The sequence below is a fragment of the Physella acuta genome, unplaced genomic scaffold (genome assembly GCF_028476545.2).
Source record: "Physella acuta isolate Inbredline_101_S28 unplaced genomic scaffold, ASM2847654v3 ptg000091l, whole genome shotgun sequence".
NCBI classification, from domain to species: Eukaryota; Metazoa; Mollusca; class Gastropoda; family Physidae; genus Physella; species Physella acuta.
This window is the reverse complement of record NW_026731611.1, coordinates 277,196-295,056: the sequence shown is the minus strand read 5'-3', so window position 1 is coordinate 295,056 and position 17,861 is coordinate 277,196. Positions and strand designations below refer to the sequence as shown.

The following is a 17,861-nucleotide window of genomic DNA, read 5'->3' as shown; positions in this document are numbered from 1 at the left end:
TTCCTCAAAATCAATTAAGTATTACTATGCGCCACAGAGGCCGCTAACTTTGATTTCAGCCTGCGTTTCTTTTCGGATTTGCTTTCCAAATACCATACAAGAAACAAAAAAGGCAGCAATTATCTCATTTTGGAGTTATTTGCTGTCCCCCGTCTATCGAGCCTCATCTGCCTAGGGGTTAGAACTCAGTGCTTTGCGGTATAGCAACAATGAGCTTTACCGACCGATTGATATTTGAAAGTTTGGTGTTCAAGTTATTTAAAATCTCGAGTTCTTGACCTAGCACTATCTCAAAGGTAGATGTACAGTTTTTAACACAATGAACTTAATGACAGACTCATACTTGAAGATATAAATCTGAATGTAGATCTAATCAGAAAAATAATGTGTCAACACAGTGTAACTGATTTTATGCAGACTATTCTGCATCCTATTATTTCTAGGCATTTAATTTAAATTAGCACTTCATTGCCATTTCAGAACTTTCTTCTACATTTTTACACCAAAGAATCCATAACTAATATGGAGCACAATGTTTAAACATTAAAAAAAAAAGAACTTAATCTTATTAAGAGGGAAGAACAAGGAACAAAAAAAAACTGAAAATCAACAATATAAAGTTTATTTGACAAGGTTTGATCATGACCTGCACACACCTGCAGGTATCTAGTAACTGAATATTTGCTTTGTTCATGTTGCAAATACAACAGCTGTAAGAAATATGGGTCACTAGCGGCTCTCATACCAAACTAGCTATTATCACAAAACATCTACTATAGCCCTTACTAAATCAGCTAATAAACTAAGTTACTTATTTTTTTTCAGGAAATGACAAAAACAATAAAACAACAAAATAAAACCATTTTTATATGAACAACAACCATTCATTTATTCTGAAGGGATATGTGTTGCAGTAACTCAAACCCTAATGTTATTAGGTGTGGGGGAAACCTATTACAAGAGTTTTGGAAGTAGGTTGTTTTACATCATCTGGAACTCAATAAAAATTGTCTACCCATAAGTTTAATAATAGACATTTCATCAGTAGGATTATCTATCAATTGTTATGGGTTGGGTTAAAGCTAACACTGATAAACCATGCATAAAATCGATCAAATTCCTATTACTACCTACTATAATTTAAACTTTTTGACATTTTCAACCAGATTTTATTTTAAAAATTCCATTGCATGTTTATTACTTCTACTAGAATCAATGAACAATTACCAGAGTTATACTAAGAGCAAATAATTTTTATATGGAGCCCATTGTTTCTAATTTAGATGATGGTAGACTACCAATAGCATTTGTATTACAGGTTCACGGTACTAAAATATGACTTGCAGCCCTTTAGGGTTGAAATTCTTGCATAGTAACCAATATTTCTAAATGCTTTAACATTTTCACTCTTGTATAAGATAAAGATATGTACATACTTTTATGTATGTGAATTTTTGAGAATTAACTTCCAACTTTAAGATTGTCAAATGACCACAAGAAAAGAAAAAACTAAATGAGTTGTATAAAAAATAGTTATCACAAGAGAATGATGCCTAAAAATTGTGCATTTATCATAACACATTGCCGTTAGTGTTTCTTCATGTATGTTAATATTGAACTACAAGTAAGAATTATTGTATGCAAGCTTATGTTATAGAAAGTTTAATTTCAATTTGCTAAAAAATAAAAAAAATTGGCACCACACAAACCGCAATACATGATCTTAAATCATAAATAAATGGTATACCTCTGCCATCGCAATCCAAATTTTAAACTCAAAATAACATTTAAATAAACTGCACATTCCTATCATATTCCTTGCTTAAAACAAGAAATTAATTGGACCTTATCTACAAATAATACTAGCATAGCTTTCCAAACCAGTTTAGGGTTACAGCAGTAAGTCTTTCTTTTGTTATGCCTCGTATATAACATGCTAATAACACACAAAAGCCATCAGGACCATTGCAAACACTTAAACTTAAATACATCTATTTTCTTTTTAAAAAATCCCGTTTACTAATGGTTTTGCTAAAAAAAATAATTCATGTACTAATTGAGTGAATATTAGCCCAAAATATCAGTAGTTCAAAATTTTTCATTAAAGTTAAATACAATAGTTATGGGACATAGTGGATGGTGCCTTAATTTTTTGCTTGTTACTAAATAGGATCACCATAAACATTCAGAAAGTGTATATTTATCTTCTTTAAAAAGAATAATAAAAGAAACAATTTGAATTATATAACAAAATGTAGAGCCAACTAAAATATGCTCCTTTTTTATCATGAAAAACCCAGCAGGAAGCAAATATTTAAACGAAATGAACACAATTTTGCGTTTGTTTAAATATACATGAACCAGTTGCACTTACTAGAACTAAGGCTGCTTCAGGCAACTGGTTCAATTAGACCTTAAATATTTTGTACATAAAATCATTGTCAATTTAGAAAAAAAAAAGACCATGTAACAAAAGTATACATTAGCATTCAGTCCTTTATACACAACAATTCCATCATTGCAGCACAAGATGGTCTCCAGCTTAGTAGTGCAAACTACTTGACAACCAGTGATATTGATAAATACATTTCAATTGCTGCCTTAAATCATTCAAAGTTGTCAGCAGAGCTTAAATTAAGCCAGAGAACTGTCAACTATCAACACTAATATCTCTGAATTTAACAGCTTGTCAAAACCATCTAATATTCATGTGTTGTGCAGATACTGTTCACACCTATAAATTATTTTAAGTCGGCTAAGATTTGACTTCAACCCTTTGCTGAAAAAGAAAAGTACATTTAGTCAATTTTTTTTTAGTCAGACATTTTTTTTACTGAACTCATACTGAAGCATGTAAATTTTAGTTGTAAATTAAATATTCATAGAAAGTTTGTTTGATGAAGAAATGATGTCAAGTGTATAGAGGATAAAAGCACTATATCCACTTTGTTCTTGAAATCGATGTACTTTTTCTACTTGTATTCTTAATAATACAAGCAACAAGAACACTCACGTACAATGTCAGAAAAGTAGAATGCAAATATTTTATGGCTATTAAAACAATGTTTTGCACTATTTTAATATAGGAATGAGATTTATACTCATTTTGTTTTTGCAAGATTACATTTTTTTCCTCTATACACTTGATGTTTGCAGCTTTTATAAATAGTTAAGAGCTAAATTAGATAGACAAAGTGACAAAAGAGGCTCTCATAAGGAGCACTGATGTTAAATAGGTGGAGAAAAGAGTGTAATGTGAAAAGGGTTGTAAAATACTCTCAAAACAAGGATTTTAAATAAAGGCAGTCCATAAATTAATACACAGGAGCATTGGCATATAGAAAAAAAAACAGAATTGTAGTTTTTGAGAGTATAAAGTTGACCAAAAGCAAAAGGAATAAGAAACAAATTGTTAACTATCTCTAATAAAAATTATTACTACATACAGGACCATCATTTCGCCGTCTGTCATCGTAGTCCCAATTCCTTCTACCTCTCCCTCCACTTCCTCTATTGTTACCTTTAAAGTAGTGAAGCAATTAGAAAATAAACACTAATGACTTTAAAAATTTGATGATGTTAAGATATTTTTGAAAATAACATTTTTATAGTCAATGTGCCATCTACATACATTAAATATGGTTGAGAAATTTTTAAAGATTTTTATGGGCAATAGTATCAACTCATCAACTGTTCTAACACTAGAAGGAGCTGCCGCTTTGTCAAAAAAAAAAAAAAACCAAGTTCAAACACCACTGCATTGCACTATTATGTTTCATGACATGAACCATGATTTATTAAACAAACTTTGAACATAGCATTTTATGATGTCACTCGTCGATTTTTCTCTCTAAAATATTGACTGAGCTTGATCAACAGAGTATTCTAATCAATTTTTATTACAATATTTTAAACAGTTTTCTAAACCGTGTAATTGTGAGAGTTTGACGTTATTTATGGAAGATCCCTTATATAATAAAAACAGCCAGTATTATAATTTTTTTCTTCCACAAACAAGAACGGTCAGAGTCAGATTGAGTTAAGTTTTTTTTTAATCTGTAGGCCTATTGTAATAGCCTATAGCAAACATATAGCAGGAACACTATTTGAAATTGACTGTGAGGTGATTTATCCCAAACAAGCAGTACCAAACATGTACTTAGGGTCATGCGAGGTCACAAGAGCCACCGTTAATACGAGGGGGGTGGGTTTGTCTGATCCCCATAGTCACCTTTTGCATAGATTTCAATATTATTTTGAGATTGCGAAATATAACAGAATCAGAGAGAAGCTGTAGACTTGGGCTGGTAGAAAAATTAGGCTATATCCATAGCTAGAATACCAGGCTTGGGAGATGCAAGTTGCAGTTGAAGAACGTCATTATTTTAGATTTTTTTCCATAAATATATTTAACGAGAAAAATGGCCCGTTGAGGAAGGATACAACGGGCGCTAGGCTGATAGTGCTGTCTCTTTTCTCTAAACTAAAACCACCCCCCCACCCCCAAAAAACATGTCTACCGTCCCATTCAACGAAATATAATTATATACTTTTTCCAGTGTCCGCCCCCTCCTCGAAAATTCTACCTCCGCCACCGAAAATTTCAAGTACCCCCACCCCTCTCCGGGGAGGAAAAAGTCTGAAAGAAACACTGGTGTCGCGCTTAGCCACTACCAGAAGAATTGCATTAAAGAAATTGCAAGAAAACCACTTTTTAGATTAGACACATTAATTAGGCGGTATTTTTTATTATTTTATTATAGAGTATCGATGAAGAAATTTCTTTTGAGTTGGGGGGGGGGGGGGCCTCAGACGTTCTTAAGCGGGGATGGGGCTTCGCCCCTACCCGAAGAATTGTATGAATGAAACTTCACTCAAACCACTTTCAAGATTAGACAAAATTGCCTTTTTATTCAATGTTTACTCGAGAATCAATGACGTCATATTACTGTGTGCACTCTCCGGCTTGAGATTATTTTCTACTCTATGCTAAATGTCACGTCATACTTCGTTCTTCGAATTACTATGCATGTTTTTAATTTGCTTGTGTTTTCTCTAGAGCGTTCTTGTCAGATAGATACATAGATACACAGACAGCGAAACTATTATTATAGATAGCAGATTTAGGACTAAAAAATGTGCATTTTGAAAAATTCGGAAATTTGCAGAAATTCTGAATTTTGACCTACAATTAACCTTAATCTAGCACCGTCAGACCTAGCAAAATTGTCAATTTGTAAAGCACTGCGTATATTATAGTGTATGTTTGACCCAAGTACTTTAATTCTTGATTTAAGTACGGATATCTGGAATGCGCATGTCAGCAATTTCAGTAGTTTTGTCTTTGCTGTTTGGATTGGGAAAATAAGTGCAACCTAGGACTTAAATATAGGCCATAGTTTTACATTGAGCGTTATCAAATTTTTCAAAAGGTCTGGTATTTGGTTTATTATGTTTCAAAACTTGTAATATAACATGACAACTCAGTTATTCTTTAAGTTTTTCATGAGTAGGCTAGTAAAAAAAAGTAACTATTTAAAAAAAAAAAGATGACTAACCTCCATAATATCCACCATCTCTATTACTGTAGGAACTACCCCCACCACCTCGTCCACGGCCACCTCTCCACCCCCCTCTCATATTTCCTCCTCTCCAGTTATGACGACCTCTATAATTACGACGAAAGTTTTCAGAAATACCAAATGTTTCACTATTCAATTTTCTCTCTTCTCTCCATGAGTGTCTTTGCCTAAATAAAATTTTAAAAAATAAAGACATGCATGTCAATAAATATACAATTTTATGAAATGATACAATCAGCTGTAAAGAAATATGTGGCTACCCAAGTAAATGCATACCCCTTATTCCTCTCAGTTGCTTCACAGCTGATATTGTCGAAGAAGGATTTCTTTTGGTCATAATACACTGGTTCCTCTTCTTCTTCTTCTCCTTCATCATCTTCAATTTCTGGCTCTTCCTCTCCTTTGTCACCATTTACAGATTTGTCACCTGAGTTAGATTTTAAGCTTGTTAAATTTCTGTAACATTGAGGTCTACTACAAATTGAAACAAAATAGTATAGAGCCAAGAAAGTACTAATCAAATTAATTTGCTTTTGAATTAACATACTTAATGAAAGATTTTTCAACTCCTTTTCAATATCATCTTTAGCAAATTGAGCATTTGAGGTCTCAAAGTCAAAGTCTGTATCAAATTTCAAGGGTTCAGAAGACCGGCCCCCACGCTGACCTTGACCCCTAGGAGCTCCTCGGGGACCACCCCGAGGTGGGCCACCTCTCATCTGACCTGAAAGGGCACCTTCAAAAAAAAAAAAAAAAAAAAAAAAAAAAATAAGGTTAAGACAAGTATTCTTTAACTGAAATAAAGTTGTGTCTAACATGTTGAAAATTATTATGATAAGAATGAATTACTATATGTGATGTAAGAGTAGAAAATATACCTCTATTATTGCTTCTACCCCTGGAATAAGAACCTGACTGTCCAACTTCCCCCCGATCACGATTGTTTTCCATACGCTCTCGATTATTTTCCATTCGATGAACTCCTGCGCTACCATTTCCACTACTTCCACCACCACCACGTCTTAAACCTTGACCACGATATTGCTGTGGGGGATGGTGTTGGTTTTTATTGTATTGCTGTTGGCCATCTGATGTTTTTTCTGGACTACTTGGTTGAACTTGAACACCTTGATCTGATGTTGGAGACTTCCTATTTAGTGGAGGGGTAGAGCTTTGTGACCCTTTAGAAAAAAAAGGAAGTTTTTCAGATAATTTTGGAAGAAATGTTACATTAAAAAGAATTATCTACATACAAGGGAAATCAATTATTAGTTTACTGCTCTTTTCTTTTATGCACTTGAAGACAATGGATGCCACCAGAGTAGGGAAATTTTCATGGCACATACCAAGGCATTAGATGAAAGGACAATGCGTTGCTCATGATCCCTCTCTGCCACAGGAATTACAATTTCATGTTTAAACTAAGAATTCAACTTTAATTATATATATACAAGGACAGGGGTCAGCAACCTGCGGCTCGCGAGCGCCTTTCACAAATCTTAATAGCTAAATAATATTTTTATTTGAAGGTGGGGTACGACTTTATCCTGCGTTCAGTAGGTTGGAATGTAAGCCTGGTGAGAACCAAAGGATAGAAGCGAACGATGCAGAGGCGTAACGAAGGGGGTGTGTGGACCACACCAGTGACACCAAGGCAAAAAGTAGCAAAATATGTAGAGAAAAATGATAATTCCACTTAAGTAAGTGATTAATTCGAGTGTTAAATAGTGTTTTAAGAGGTGCAAATCGAAAATTTGTCCCCGGGAAGGGTCGCTACGCCTCTGGTGGGTGACACCATTAAGTGCAGCACCGGGTGACACCAGACCTCGCTACGCCACTGGAACAATGCAATTTATTCAAACCGATATCCAAGCCAGTTTGTCGGTGCTTGTCGTATTGCGGCCTAACTGGCCTGAGCCGGTGATATCCGTAAAGAAAAAATAACAGCTTCTTAAGTAAATTAAGATAGTCCTAGAATAATATTATTTGATTACTAATTTTACTATTCTTCAAAACATGTCTATGTTATTATATGAATAAATATTATTTCATAGTTAAAGCTATTTATTTTAAATAACAAATCAACTTTATTTACAAAATCCTAATCAAATACCGAATATTGAACTAAAAATGTTGTGGCTCTTTAAAAACTGGGAAAGTTTGTAAATTGTAACTTTTGGCTCTTGCCTATCAAAGGGTTGCAGACCCCTGTTCTAGGCCTATAAAAACAATAAATAATTAGCTTTCTATTTATAGTTCCAACACTATGATCAATTATCTAATTCGAGTATTGTTGGTCGTTATCTAATTCGAGATTACCCAATAAAAAATTGAATTTTATAGTTAACTATTTCAGGCCTTAAACATGTCACATTAATTTTTGTTTCCTAAAATTGGAATAGGTTAAATTAGGATATAATCTTATGATTATGGACAAAATGGTAAATACTACAAAATATTTTCACCAATAGATATGAGAGATCCTAGCCAAGATGATAACCAGTTAGCTAATCACTCAGGTGGCATAAATATAGAACCTAAGCAGTCATTGTCAATTTTTTTTTCAGTTTAAATGTTCCCAACCCAGGGATGTGACCAGACCAGGGAAAAAAATTAGGAAATTTTCTTCGGACAAGAACTCAATATGTTTTATCTATTTTTTAATCGCAGTTAAAACAGTCTCACGCCATTACTGTTCTAATTAATCGTTTAATATAGCTAATATTATAAATAAAAGAAGTTTATGTTACTCTAAAATGACATTGAAAGTCTTGTCTAATTGCAATTTAATTTTTAACTTATAAACAACTCTTAAAAAAAAATTACAATTACAATGTAACAAAAGTGGCAATTAAGTTCAACATTTAGCTAATTTATCAAAGTGTACTAATCTAGTCTAGTTACACTTTTGTTTTCAATTTTAAATTATGCCTTATATTCTTTTAAAGATTGGCATGGTAAAAATGTCAGTCTTCAACTGTAAAATGCCTAGATCTAGATTCAGATTAATTGTTTTTTGAAAGTTTTGGGTTAATATGATGGAAAATGAAATTGACCAGTTTAGCTGAAATTAGAAAGGGTCTGATATGTGAACCAAAGTTAACCATTTCGATAGCCAAACCACATCGTTATTTTTGTTTTTGGAATGGCTGTTTGAGGTCATCCATAAATGACGTCACGGGTTGTTTTTTTTACGATTTTTACCTGCCCTCTCCTCTCAAAAGACAGACCCCCCCCCCCTAAAATTACGTCACACTCAGCCAACAACCGCTCCCCCCTCCTCAAAATTGAATTTGATTTTATTTATTTTTTAAACATCGATTTTTTTTTCTAAAACATTGACTGAGCTGGACCAACGTAGGGTATTTCAATTAATTTATATTACAATTTTTAAAAAGTTTTCTAAAAATTCAGTTTCTAACATTACTTTTTTAAAATAAAAAAATACGACGTCACACTATCTGACCCCCTCCCCCCTCATTACACGTCACAAAATGACGGATTCCCCCCCCCCCCCCCCGAGTGTGACGTTATTTATGGAAGACCCCTTATTAAAAACAGTCCATATCGTATTTTTTTCTTTGGAGTCACGTTGAGTTCATTTTTTTTTTAATCTGTAGGCCTATAGCATATGTATTGCAGGAACAGCTATTTGAAATTACTGTGACGTCATTTTTTTTTTTTTCTCCACAAGCAGTACCAAACACGTACTTGGGGGTCAAGGTGAGGTCACAAGAGCCACGGTTGCTACAAGGGGTGGGGTAGTCTAGTCCTCATAGTCACCTTTTGCAAGGATTTTAATATTAATTTTAGATAGCTAAATAAAATAAAATCAGAGAGAAACTGTAGTCTACTGTAGATTTGGGTGGGTTAAAATACCGAAAGATAAATTAGGCTATATCGATAGCTAGATTACCAGGCTTGGGAGATGTAAGTTTCATTTGAAGAAAGGCATTATTTTAGATTACTTTTCCCGTGTTTTTGATAAATATTCAACTGATATCAGCGGAAAATTTGGACCAAAAAATTGCGTTCTGAAAAATACTGAAATTCGCAGAAATTCTGAATCTTGACCTAGATCTATGTTTCATCTTAATCTAGCACCGCCAGACCTAGCGCAATCGTCTAATTAAAAAGAAATGTGCATATTTGACCTAAGTACTCTAATTCTCGATTTAAATACGAATATATGGAATGCGCAAGTCGGCCGTTTCCGTAGATGTCATTTTTGTTTTTTTTTCCTAATTTTTAAAACTTCGGCAAAAATCGAAGATCGGCGGAAAAATTCGGCAAAAATGAAATCAGCGGAGGAAAATTGCAGCTGAAACGGAAAAATCGGATTTCCGCTAAAATTCGGAAAAGTCACATCCCTGCCAACCAGAAGGTGGCTCTAAATCATTGGTAATTTTGAAGCTTGGTTTATTTATTTATTTATTAAAGCAATTTTTAAAAAATTTATATTTAAAGGACTATACATATAAAATACTTTAAAATAGTAGACCTATCTTCATCCCATTATGTAATATTACATTTCTAGAGCCTAACACAAAACAACTGTTTATGTTAATACAATATCAATATATTGAGTTAAGCTGATAGTCACACTTTGAGACTTACTCTGTAGATCAACAGAAAAGAAATCCTTTAAAAAAACGTAGAAATGTTCACTTAAGGCCAGACATCATGTTTCAACTACTAATTTTTCTTACGCTTTGCTCCAACTCATTTTAAGTTAATTACCTTGTAGAATTTATATGCCTTTTTAAGGCATGATTTTCAAAGACAGCATACCACCATCCTTACATATTACAAAGAAAATTTTACAAGCAGGCAACCCTGTGTAGTCTTTTAAGAATTAGTAAAGAAATGTAAAAAAAACCCACTCAGCTGTTTTAAATTTACAATACACAAAAAAAAAAAAAAAAAAAAAAAAAACAAATACAAAGCATATAAACTATTATGAAGCCTAAAAATTAAGTGGTTGCTTATGATCAATTTGTTAATATGTATTTGCAAGTAAAAACATGAAATTAAGAGGGTATTATCCAAAATAAAGTTTAAATTTTGAAAATGAAGCTTAAGGCAACTTTGGGAGATTGTTCTAAAGAAAGACTCATGCATGGAAATTATGCAAAACCAATCAAAAGTATTAACTTCTAAATAATACTCAAGGTGCACAAAAAGTTTATCACACTTCACCAGCAAATGATCTTGTGCCAATGGCAGGTACACCTCTATTCATCTGCTCTCCAGACTGGTCTACTCCAGGTGATGAGTCTCTTGTGGAGCCTACACAATACAAGTTTAACAACAACCACCATAGCCAAAACTTTATAAATTAGCTTGTGAAATGTTATTGAACTAGAGTACTGTTTACCAGAAAAACGACAAAGACAAAAGGGGAAAAATTCACACTATTGCTTAAAAATAAGCACACACAAAAAAATGAAATGCATAAATCATGCAAAAATGAAACAAAATATTAGTCAAGCAAAAGGTAATTCAAGCACATATTACGTAAAAAAAAACAACTTACCAGGATGATGTGTTTGCGACTGTGGTACGCTAAACCCTGGTGCATGCTGCCCCTGACTAAAATACATAGGCTGACCAAAAGGCTGATACATCTGTCCTGGCGGAAAGCTGGTTGATGCACTAGGGAAGGCAGCCCCAGCAGGACCAGGAGGGGGTTGAGATGACTAAAAAAAAAAAAAAAAAATTTATGATGATTAGACAACATACAGGTTTTCCCAGTTTGGAAACTGTCCGGCAAAATGTGATATTCAAACAGAAAAATCTTACCAGGAATAAAATTAGTCTTATAATAATTTTTGCTGTATAACCATATTACTATAAGCTTTTCCCCCAGGAACAATCTCCGATGGATGCGAGTTTCAATATCTAATTAAGCAAATTCACAAAAAATATGCACTAAAAAAAAAAAAAAAAATCAGCACGTATCTAAACTTTTAACAGAACATTTTTAAAAAAAACTTAATCAGATGCATTAACCATACCATTTATTTTAAGGCATTAAATAAATTGCTCATAGGCAAAGAATTATAGAAATATTTTACATGATAATTTTAATAACTATTATGACTGGTACTTTGACTGGTTATGTTATCTTAAAAAAAAGAGTAGATATTAAGAAAGTTTAAAGAAAATATTTTATTTAAGTGAATTCTATATCAATAACCACAGTTAATTCACATAAGCAATGAAAATTAACAACATGGACCCAAGACTTCTGCCCACCTTAATAAAGGAGGAAAGGAGTTTTTACATAAATCAGCTGTAAACAAGATGTAGACCTACCCAAAACAGGCCTATTGCTGAAACTTAAACCAGCTGAATAAACTGATTGAGCATTTACTGAAGGCATAATCCTACAACAGTAACGTGTCAAAAGTGTAAAATATCAGGCAACACAGTACAAGAAGACATCCTTTGATATTCCACTCTTTCATCATAACTTTGTTCAATGAAAGAATATATATTAGCCAATGGTAACTTTAAAGCAATAGCTAGACTAAGCATACCACTTTCCCATTGTGTGAACAATTTACTAACATAATGACACCCCCCCTGCACAAAGTGTGGCATTTATAAAGTTGTGTAAAGCATTTAAACCACTGCTATAGATGTACCTCAACTGTGTCGTCAATTTTAGTTTTTAATAAAAGATTTGTTATTTTTATGAATACATTTTAGATATTAAAAGAAAGAAAAAGAAACAGCAATTGCATTATGGGGGCTAAATAATATTAATGGGGGGGGGGGGGGGGGGGGGAGAGAAATTGCTTTGAGATACTAGCAAGGTTGTGGAATGAATTAAATTTCTTGCTGTATGACTGTATGCAGGTATTTTAAAGTTAATTTTTCAAAGTGACTAAGTTGAAAAATGCTTTTTCTTTTGTGTGGAAAGTAGTTGTGCCCAGACTGCAAAGATCAATGTATACCCATTTCAAAGTAAAGATTACTAGGGAATATAAATAAACTCTAAGCCATAATAATTTAAAATGTTTCATCAATACCTTAACAATAGCAGGGTCAAGAGGAACTCCTTCTGTGGGCTGTGGCTTTGGAGGCTCACAAACATGCAGATCTTTAATGTCATGGCCACGAAATATTATGTATTCAAAAATTTCACTCCTAGCTGGTAAAGGTCTATCTGTAGGACGATCTTCTGTTCCAAAAGATCTAACTGAAGAATTAAATTATTGGTTACAAATTATACCAATAAACTCTCAGTGATCCATAACAAAAACAGACTTGTATCTCTTTAAGTAATATAACAATTCCCTGACAGTCAAAAGATTATAAAGATGTCAAGCTTCTCTGACCTTTATTCTAGTGTTTGAAGGGATAATGTTCGTTGTTAAAAAAAGATTCTTCTATAAAAACCAGAGTTAATTAAAAACTCAATAGTTGCAAGTTTTCTGACACAACATGGACAATCATTAATTTATTATCTTTTGCCGATTAAGTGGAGACGCTGGGGCGAAAAATCGTTTTCCAAGTAGTCACTTCATTTTTATTTTTGCAGTAAGTGTTAGCTATATTTGCCTTTTATTTTTTTAGGCCTACATATTCTTTTAGTTAGACACAAAAAATTAAGATGGTATGGCCCTAAATGTTGTACATCTAGATCTAGTAGGCCTACTGAAATATTAGACTGTATGACATTGTCTTTGAACATCTTTTCGGTCATACTTAATAGGCCAGCTCATTGCTTAGATGGCTGGATTGACCTCTGACCCTGAAAAGTCACGCATCGTTTTCTGACGTTTTTTACGTTTATTTTAGGGGTCCTATCCAGGACAAATTAAAAAACTGTTAATCTCGCAAATTCTTATCATTATTTTAACACAAGATGCTAATAAAATGGATAATATGCATTAGAATGCCAGAAAAAAAATCGCGAGAATTGTGGTTGTAAATAATGAGAGGATTTCTAGTGGAGCATTATCCCTATAAACTGAACAGCGGCTAAAAATGAGCGTATAACGGCCAAAACAGCCTGTATAACAGTAGATTAATATATAATTGAGATATTTACCATGCATATTTACAGTATTATTGATTCTCTTTTCAAAAAATCCAATTACCCCGTAAGTAACCATGCGACAATTTCTCTCTGCTATTGTTAGTAACGTTGCGTCATTGTTACGCTAGTTGCCAGACAGAAACAACTAGTTTTTGTTTTTCTGCGGAATGAACTGTTAAGTCTAGTATTTTAATTATAATTCAATTGTAGCATGTGTGGAAAAAGTAAAATTATGGACATTATTATTGTATTAGTAATTTTATTAGTATATTGATTTTTTTCTTCTCTGTGGGCCGACAGTAGCTGCATTGAATTTAATTCGTGACCGTTGGTTAACCTCGTCAACGCTGCGTGGCCTATTCGTTTATAGAATTAGTGATGCTTGTTCAGTAGCCTTTTTCAGAGCTAGGCCTAATTACGGGCGATTTTTACACTTTAATTGATCGGCCCATGTATGAACCTCAGCTGCCACACTGTTGACTCAATATAATGTGAATTGAGTGTAAAATGTATTTGTATTTATAAACTATCATAACTATTACTATCATATTATTTTAAGCATATTTATTATGGTCAATTGATTTATGCAGGTGTTCATTACTTCATAAAATGGTATGAATAACATGTAGAGTAGAATTTAATAAATAATAAAATAACTAGATCTAGTTTTATTATCAACCAGTTGCTTTTTGTTATTTTCCGGTGAGTAAATAACCTAAGCTAACGCTATTACCATGGCGGGAATTAAAAGCTCGTGTACACAAGTCCATGACGTCATGTTATGCCGGTCGAGGGAAAAGAACTAGGTTTTCACGTTCATTTTCCATTCTAGATTTCAAATTCTCTCTTTTCTCGTCAACCGAGTAAGCTAGATATTTAAATGTGGTGTCAAATGTTCTCTTAAGGGGTAAGGAACTTAATGGTGTATTTGAAATAACAGAATATTTTATTTTTAAAAATCCATAATTTAACCTAATACTTAGGCCTATTGCCTCTCAGATTATATTATTATATCCAGCAAAGGTAAAAAACAAGCAGTAGGCCTATGTCTATGCTTAACTAAAAAAAACGAATGCAATGGTTTCATACAAAACATGCGGATGATATTTCGAGTCGTCCCTTTGAATCCCGGTCAGAACGTCCCCCCGTCGTGGCCTCAACCAACCGGCGGGCTTGTTGCATTGAGTTAAATATAAACTCAAAACAATAAAAACAATCTCCTTTTATGTCGGTCAGGCCACATACCAGGCACGCACAGTGTTGTGTGTCGTGCCTTAACCAAAATAAACTATCTCCCTTCATTATCATTAGATATATTTAATTAGTTAATTAATTTGCTAATTTATAAAATTATGTATGATGCTATAGCAGTAGGTAGGTTACGGTAAGTATATTTTTTTAACTAAGTATTAGTACTATTAAAAAAACAGTTTCGTTGTTTCAATACCACCCTCTCCCCTTCTTGAACTCAAAGTTAAACTTTTAACCCTGTTTGTAAAGACAAGCGGTATGCTGTAAGGCGGTGGGTGGGTAGGGTATATACTCATTGAAAAAAAAAAATCCACCGTGGTGCGTGTTATTGGCCTTGGGCCTTTGGTGATGTTGTTGGCGCTGTGAGGGGGAGAGTTATACTCAAGTTATAGCTATACTCGTAATAAAAAATGCAACGTGGTATTGGCCTATGATGACGTTGTCGGCGCAAGCGGGGAGGGGGGGGGGAAGACACTTTTTTTTAAAGAACTAGGCGTTTAAAGGCTGTGATGCTTGATGGGTCTATCATACGATTGCTTGGCGATGGGAATCTCGTCAAGCTCAGTTTACATATCAGTGAACTATAGGGATGCTGTCATGCACAAAGTAACAGCTACCGAATGTAGCACTTAAAACATCGAGTGCATCCCGCTCATTATAAGTCTTTGAAATACAAGTTATGGATTGTCCAAAAACTTGAAGGACTGTCAGAATATATGCATTGTATTATAACATTAATCATTACAACATAAATAAAATTTGTATCCAAATATTTTTAGGCTAACGGGATCTGCATTTTAAATAAACAAGACCTATTAGGCTACTTTTGTATGGTAGCACAACTACATTTTAAGATTTCATGAGTAACCTAGTCGTGCATTAAAGGGCTGTACTCAATAACAATGAAAAAAAAATGAAATGCCGGCTTCAAACTTCAAGCTATGAATTCCCCGTATTCTTCTACTAGAAATATAGCTCCGTTGTTTAAATGACCTCACCCTCCTCTCTCGCCTAGTTCAATTTAAAGCTACACTTTCAACCCCGTTAGGATGCGTGAACTACTGATGACCTAACTATTGAAAAAAAAACTGTTCTGGTGTTAAATTGCCCTCCCCTACTCGCAGCACTTAACTTTGGGGCCATACACATCAGGAAGGTCTAGGTCGGTGTTGTATCTCGTGCAAATTTACTCACAACCCGACTACACACTATGGTGGTATACAGGACTAAAGCTGCGACACTCGCATAGAGTTGGATTTATTCGTTAGATCATTGTGCTTCAAATTCTGTTTCAATATTTGGATTAGATGGCTATAATGTTGGAATTCAGTTAGTTTGTTATATTATATTGATATAAATGTCGTGTACCATCAGAAACTAAATTGGTTGACAAGATACATGTGTAGGCTAAAGAATTACCTCTAGATCGAGCCAAAGATGGCTGGTTGGTTAAGGTTGACAAACAAATTTTATGGTGATGCTTTTCTAAAGGATTTTATTTTGTGCTTTCTTTAAGATTATTTTGTGTGATGTGAATATTCAAAAGTAATTTGTAAGTAGTATACTTTTCACATTCAACCATTTTAACAGTTTGCGATTGATCTGCGGCCGGGCTGATTAATTTACATTTAGCGAAACTACACATACACGGCGCCCTCAGGCCGTTGTTTCAGCATGCCCTACTAGTCAATTATAGACAACTTTAGAATCAATACATGTAGCCAACACACCGATTTTTATTTAATAATCTTCAAAAGCCATTCCTCTAGGGTCGTTATTTTCACGAAATGGTCGTTTTCCATTTTGTTGTCAAGAAACTGGTATTTAGTTCACAAGAACGTATGAAAACCACTCATGCGTGACCGAAATCGTCAATTGGGTGCCTTCACATGGTTTGACACGTGCTGACCTAGGCCGTTGTTTACATCCAAAAATCACCCAAAATGGCCTTTTTTTCGAAAAAATTGTTTGAAAAAATAGCTCATCCAATTTTAAAAAGTGTCATTTTCGGGTCCATTTTAAAAAACTTAAAAAAATCCGAACTACACATAGAAAAAATGGCTTTTTCTGCCCTTTTTAGCTCCAAAAACGCGACACGTGACGTCAGCTGCCAACCAAAACGCGGAGAAAGCGCGCGTTTGATTGGTTGGCGGCTGACACTATGAAATCCTCTAGGGACGATTCGAATGGTATACCAAACATGCAAATAACAGCCATCACTTAACTTGCGAAAGTGGTGTTTTGTGCAAAGTAGGCAAGATCTAGCTAGATTAGATCTTACACTGTCTGTAGATGTAAGTTTGCAACACATTTTTCCTAAATACTAAACGTTCTAGTGTAGGAGTGCAACGTAGGTAAACTTCTTAAGATTACGGCAGTTTTTTAGTAAAATAAAGAGGGAGAGTCTGGATCTTAAAATCATTAAAAATGAATCTCGGAACTCCAGAATCTAGGATTCTAAATCTATTGATTGTGTAGTGTAAAGATTTGTGGATTCTAGAGTTATCTAATCTACATTTTACATCTAATCGTTTGTGTCGTGTTAGATATTTAATATTACGAGAAACAGTATTTATGATATAGCTTAGATCTAGGACATTAAGAGTCACCATAAATAAACTTTCAAACCTTTTGCTAAAGCTACTGTTGCTTCTACCGGGTCGATTGTATATAGAGTTCCTTCATATCGGATCTCTGCTTTGGATATTAGACTGATTTTGCTTCCCAGATAAGGGACTCCAGTGGGGGCTGGGACTCCTGTAGGTCCCGGTACTCCTTGGCCTTGGCTCATTCTAAATGTATCCTTTTACCGAAACTCAACAGAGATGTCGGTGGATTTAAAATCGTAGCCTATTCAAATCTCTTTTATTAAAAGATGGCGATCATTTTGGTTAGAAATTGACCGGAAGTGAAGATGGCGCGGATGTTGAAATCCCATAGTTCATATTTTGGACATGCGCAATGTCATTTGAAATTTG

General features: G+C 34.0%; 1 protein-coding gene across 2 annotated transcripts; it reads right to left on the bottom strand.

Moving 5' to 3' along the window:
* Positions 1-600: 600 nt before the first annotated feature.
* Positions 601-17,802, bottom strand: LOC131928624 (protein LSM14 homolog B). Of its 2 annotated transcripts, XM_059284694.1 has the most exons (10): positions 17,512-17,802; positions 12,620-12,789; positions 11,119-11,281; positions 10,782-10,871; positions 6,461-6,763; positions 6,130-6,318; positions 5,859-6,009; positions 5,559-5,749; positions 3,447-3,520; positions 601-2,779 (listed from the first exon to the last, which is right to left on the bottom strand). In XM_059284694.1, exons 1-10 carry the CDS (start codon positions 17,672-17,674, stop codon positions 2,756-2,758), a joined length of 1,518 nt encoding a protein of 505 aa, XP_059140677.1. In that variant the 5' UTR covers positions 17,675-17,802; the 3' UTR covers positions 601-2,755. The 2 variants fall into 2 exon arrangements, with proteins under 2 accessions (XP_059140677.1, XP_059140685.1); XM_059284702.1 differs by lacking the exon at positions 10,782-10,871.
* Positions 17,803-17,861: the final 59 nt, after the last annotated feature.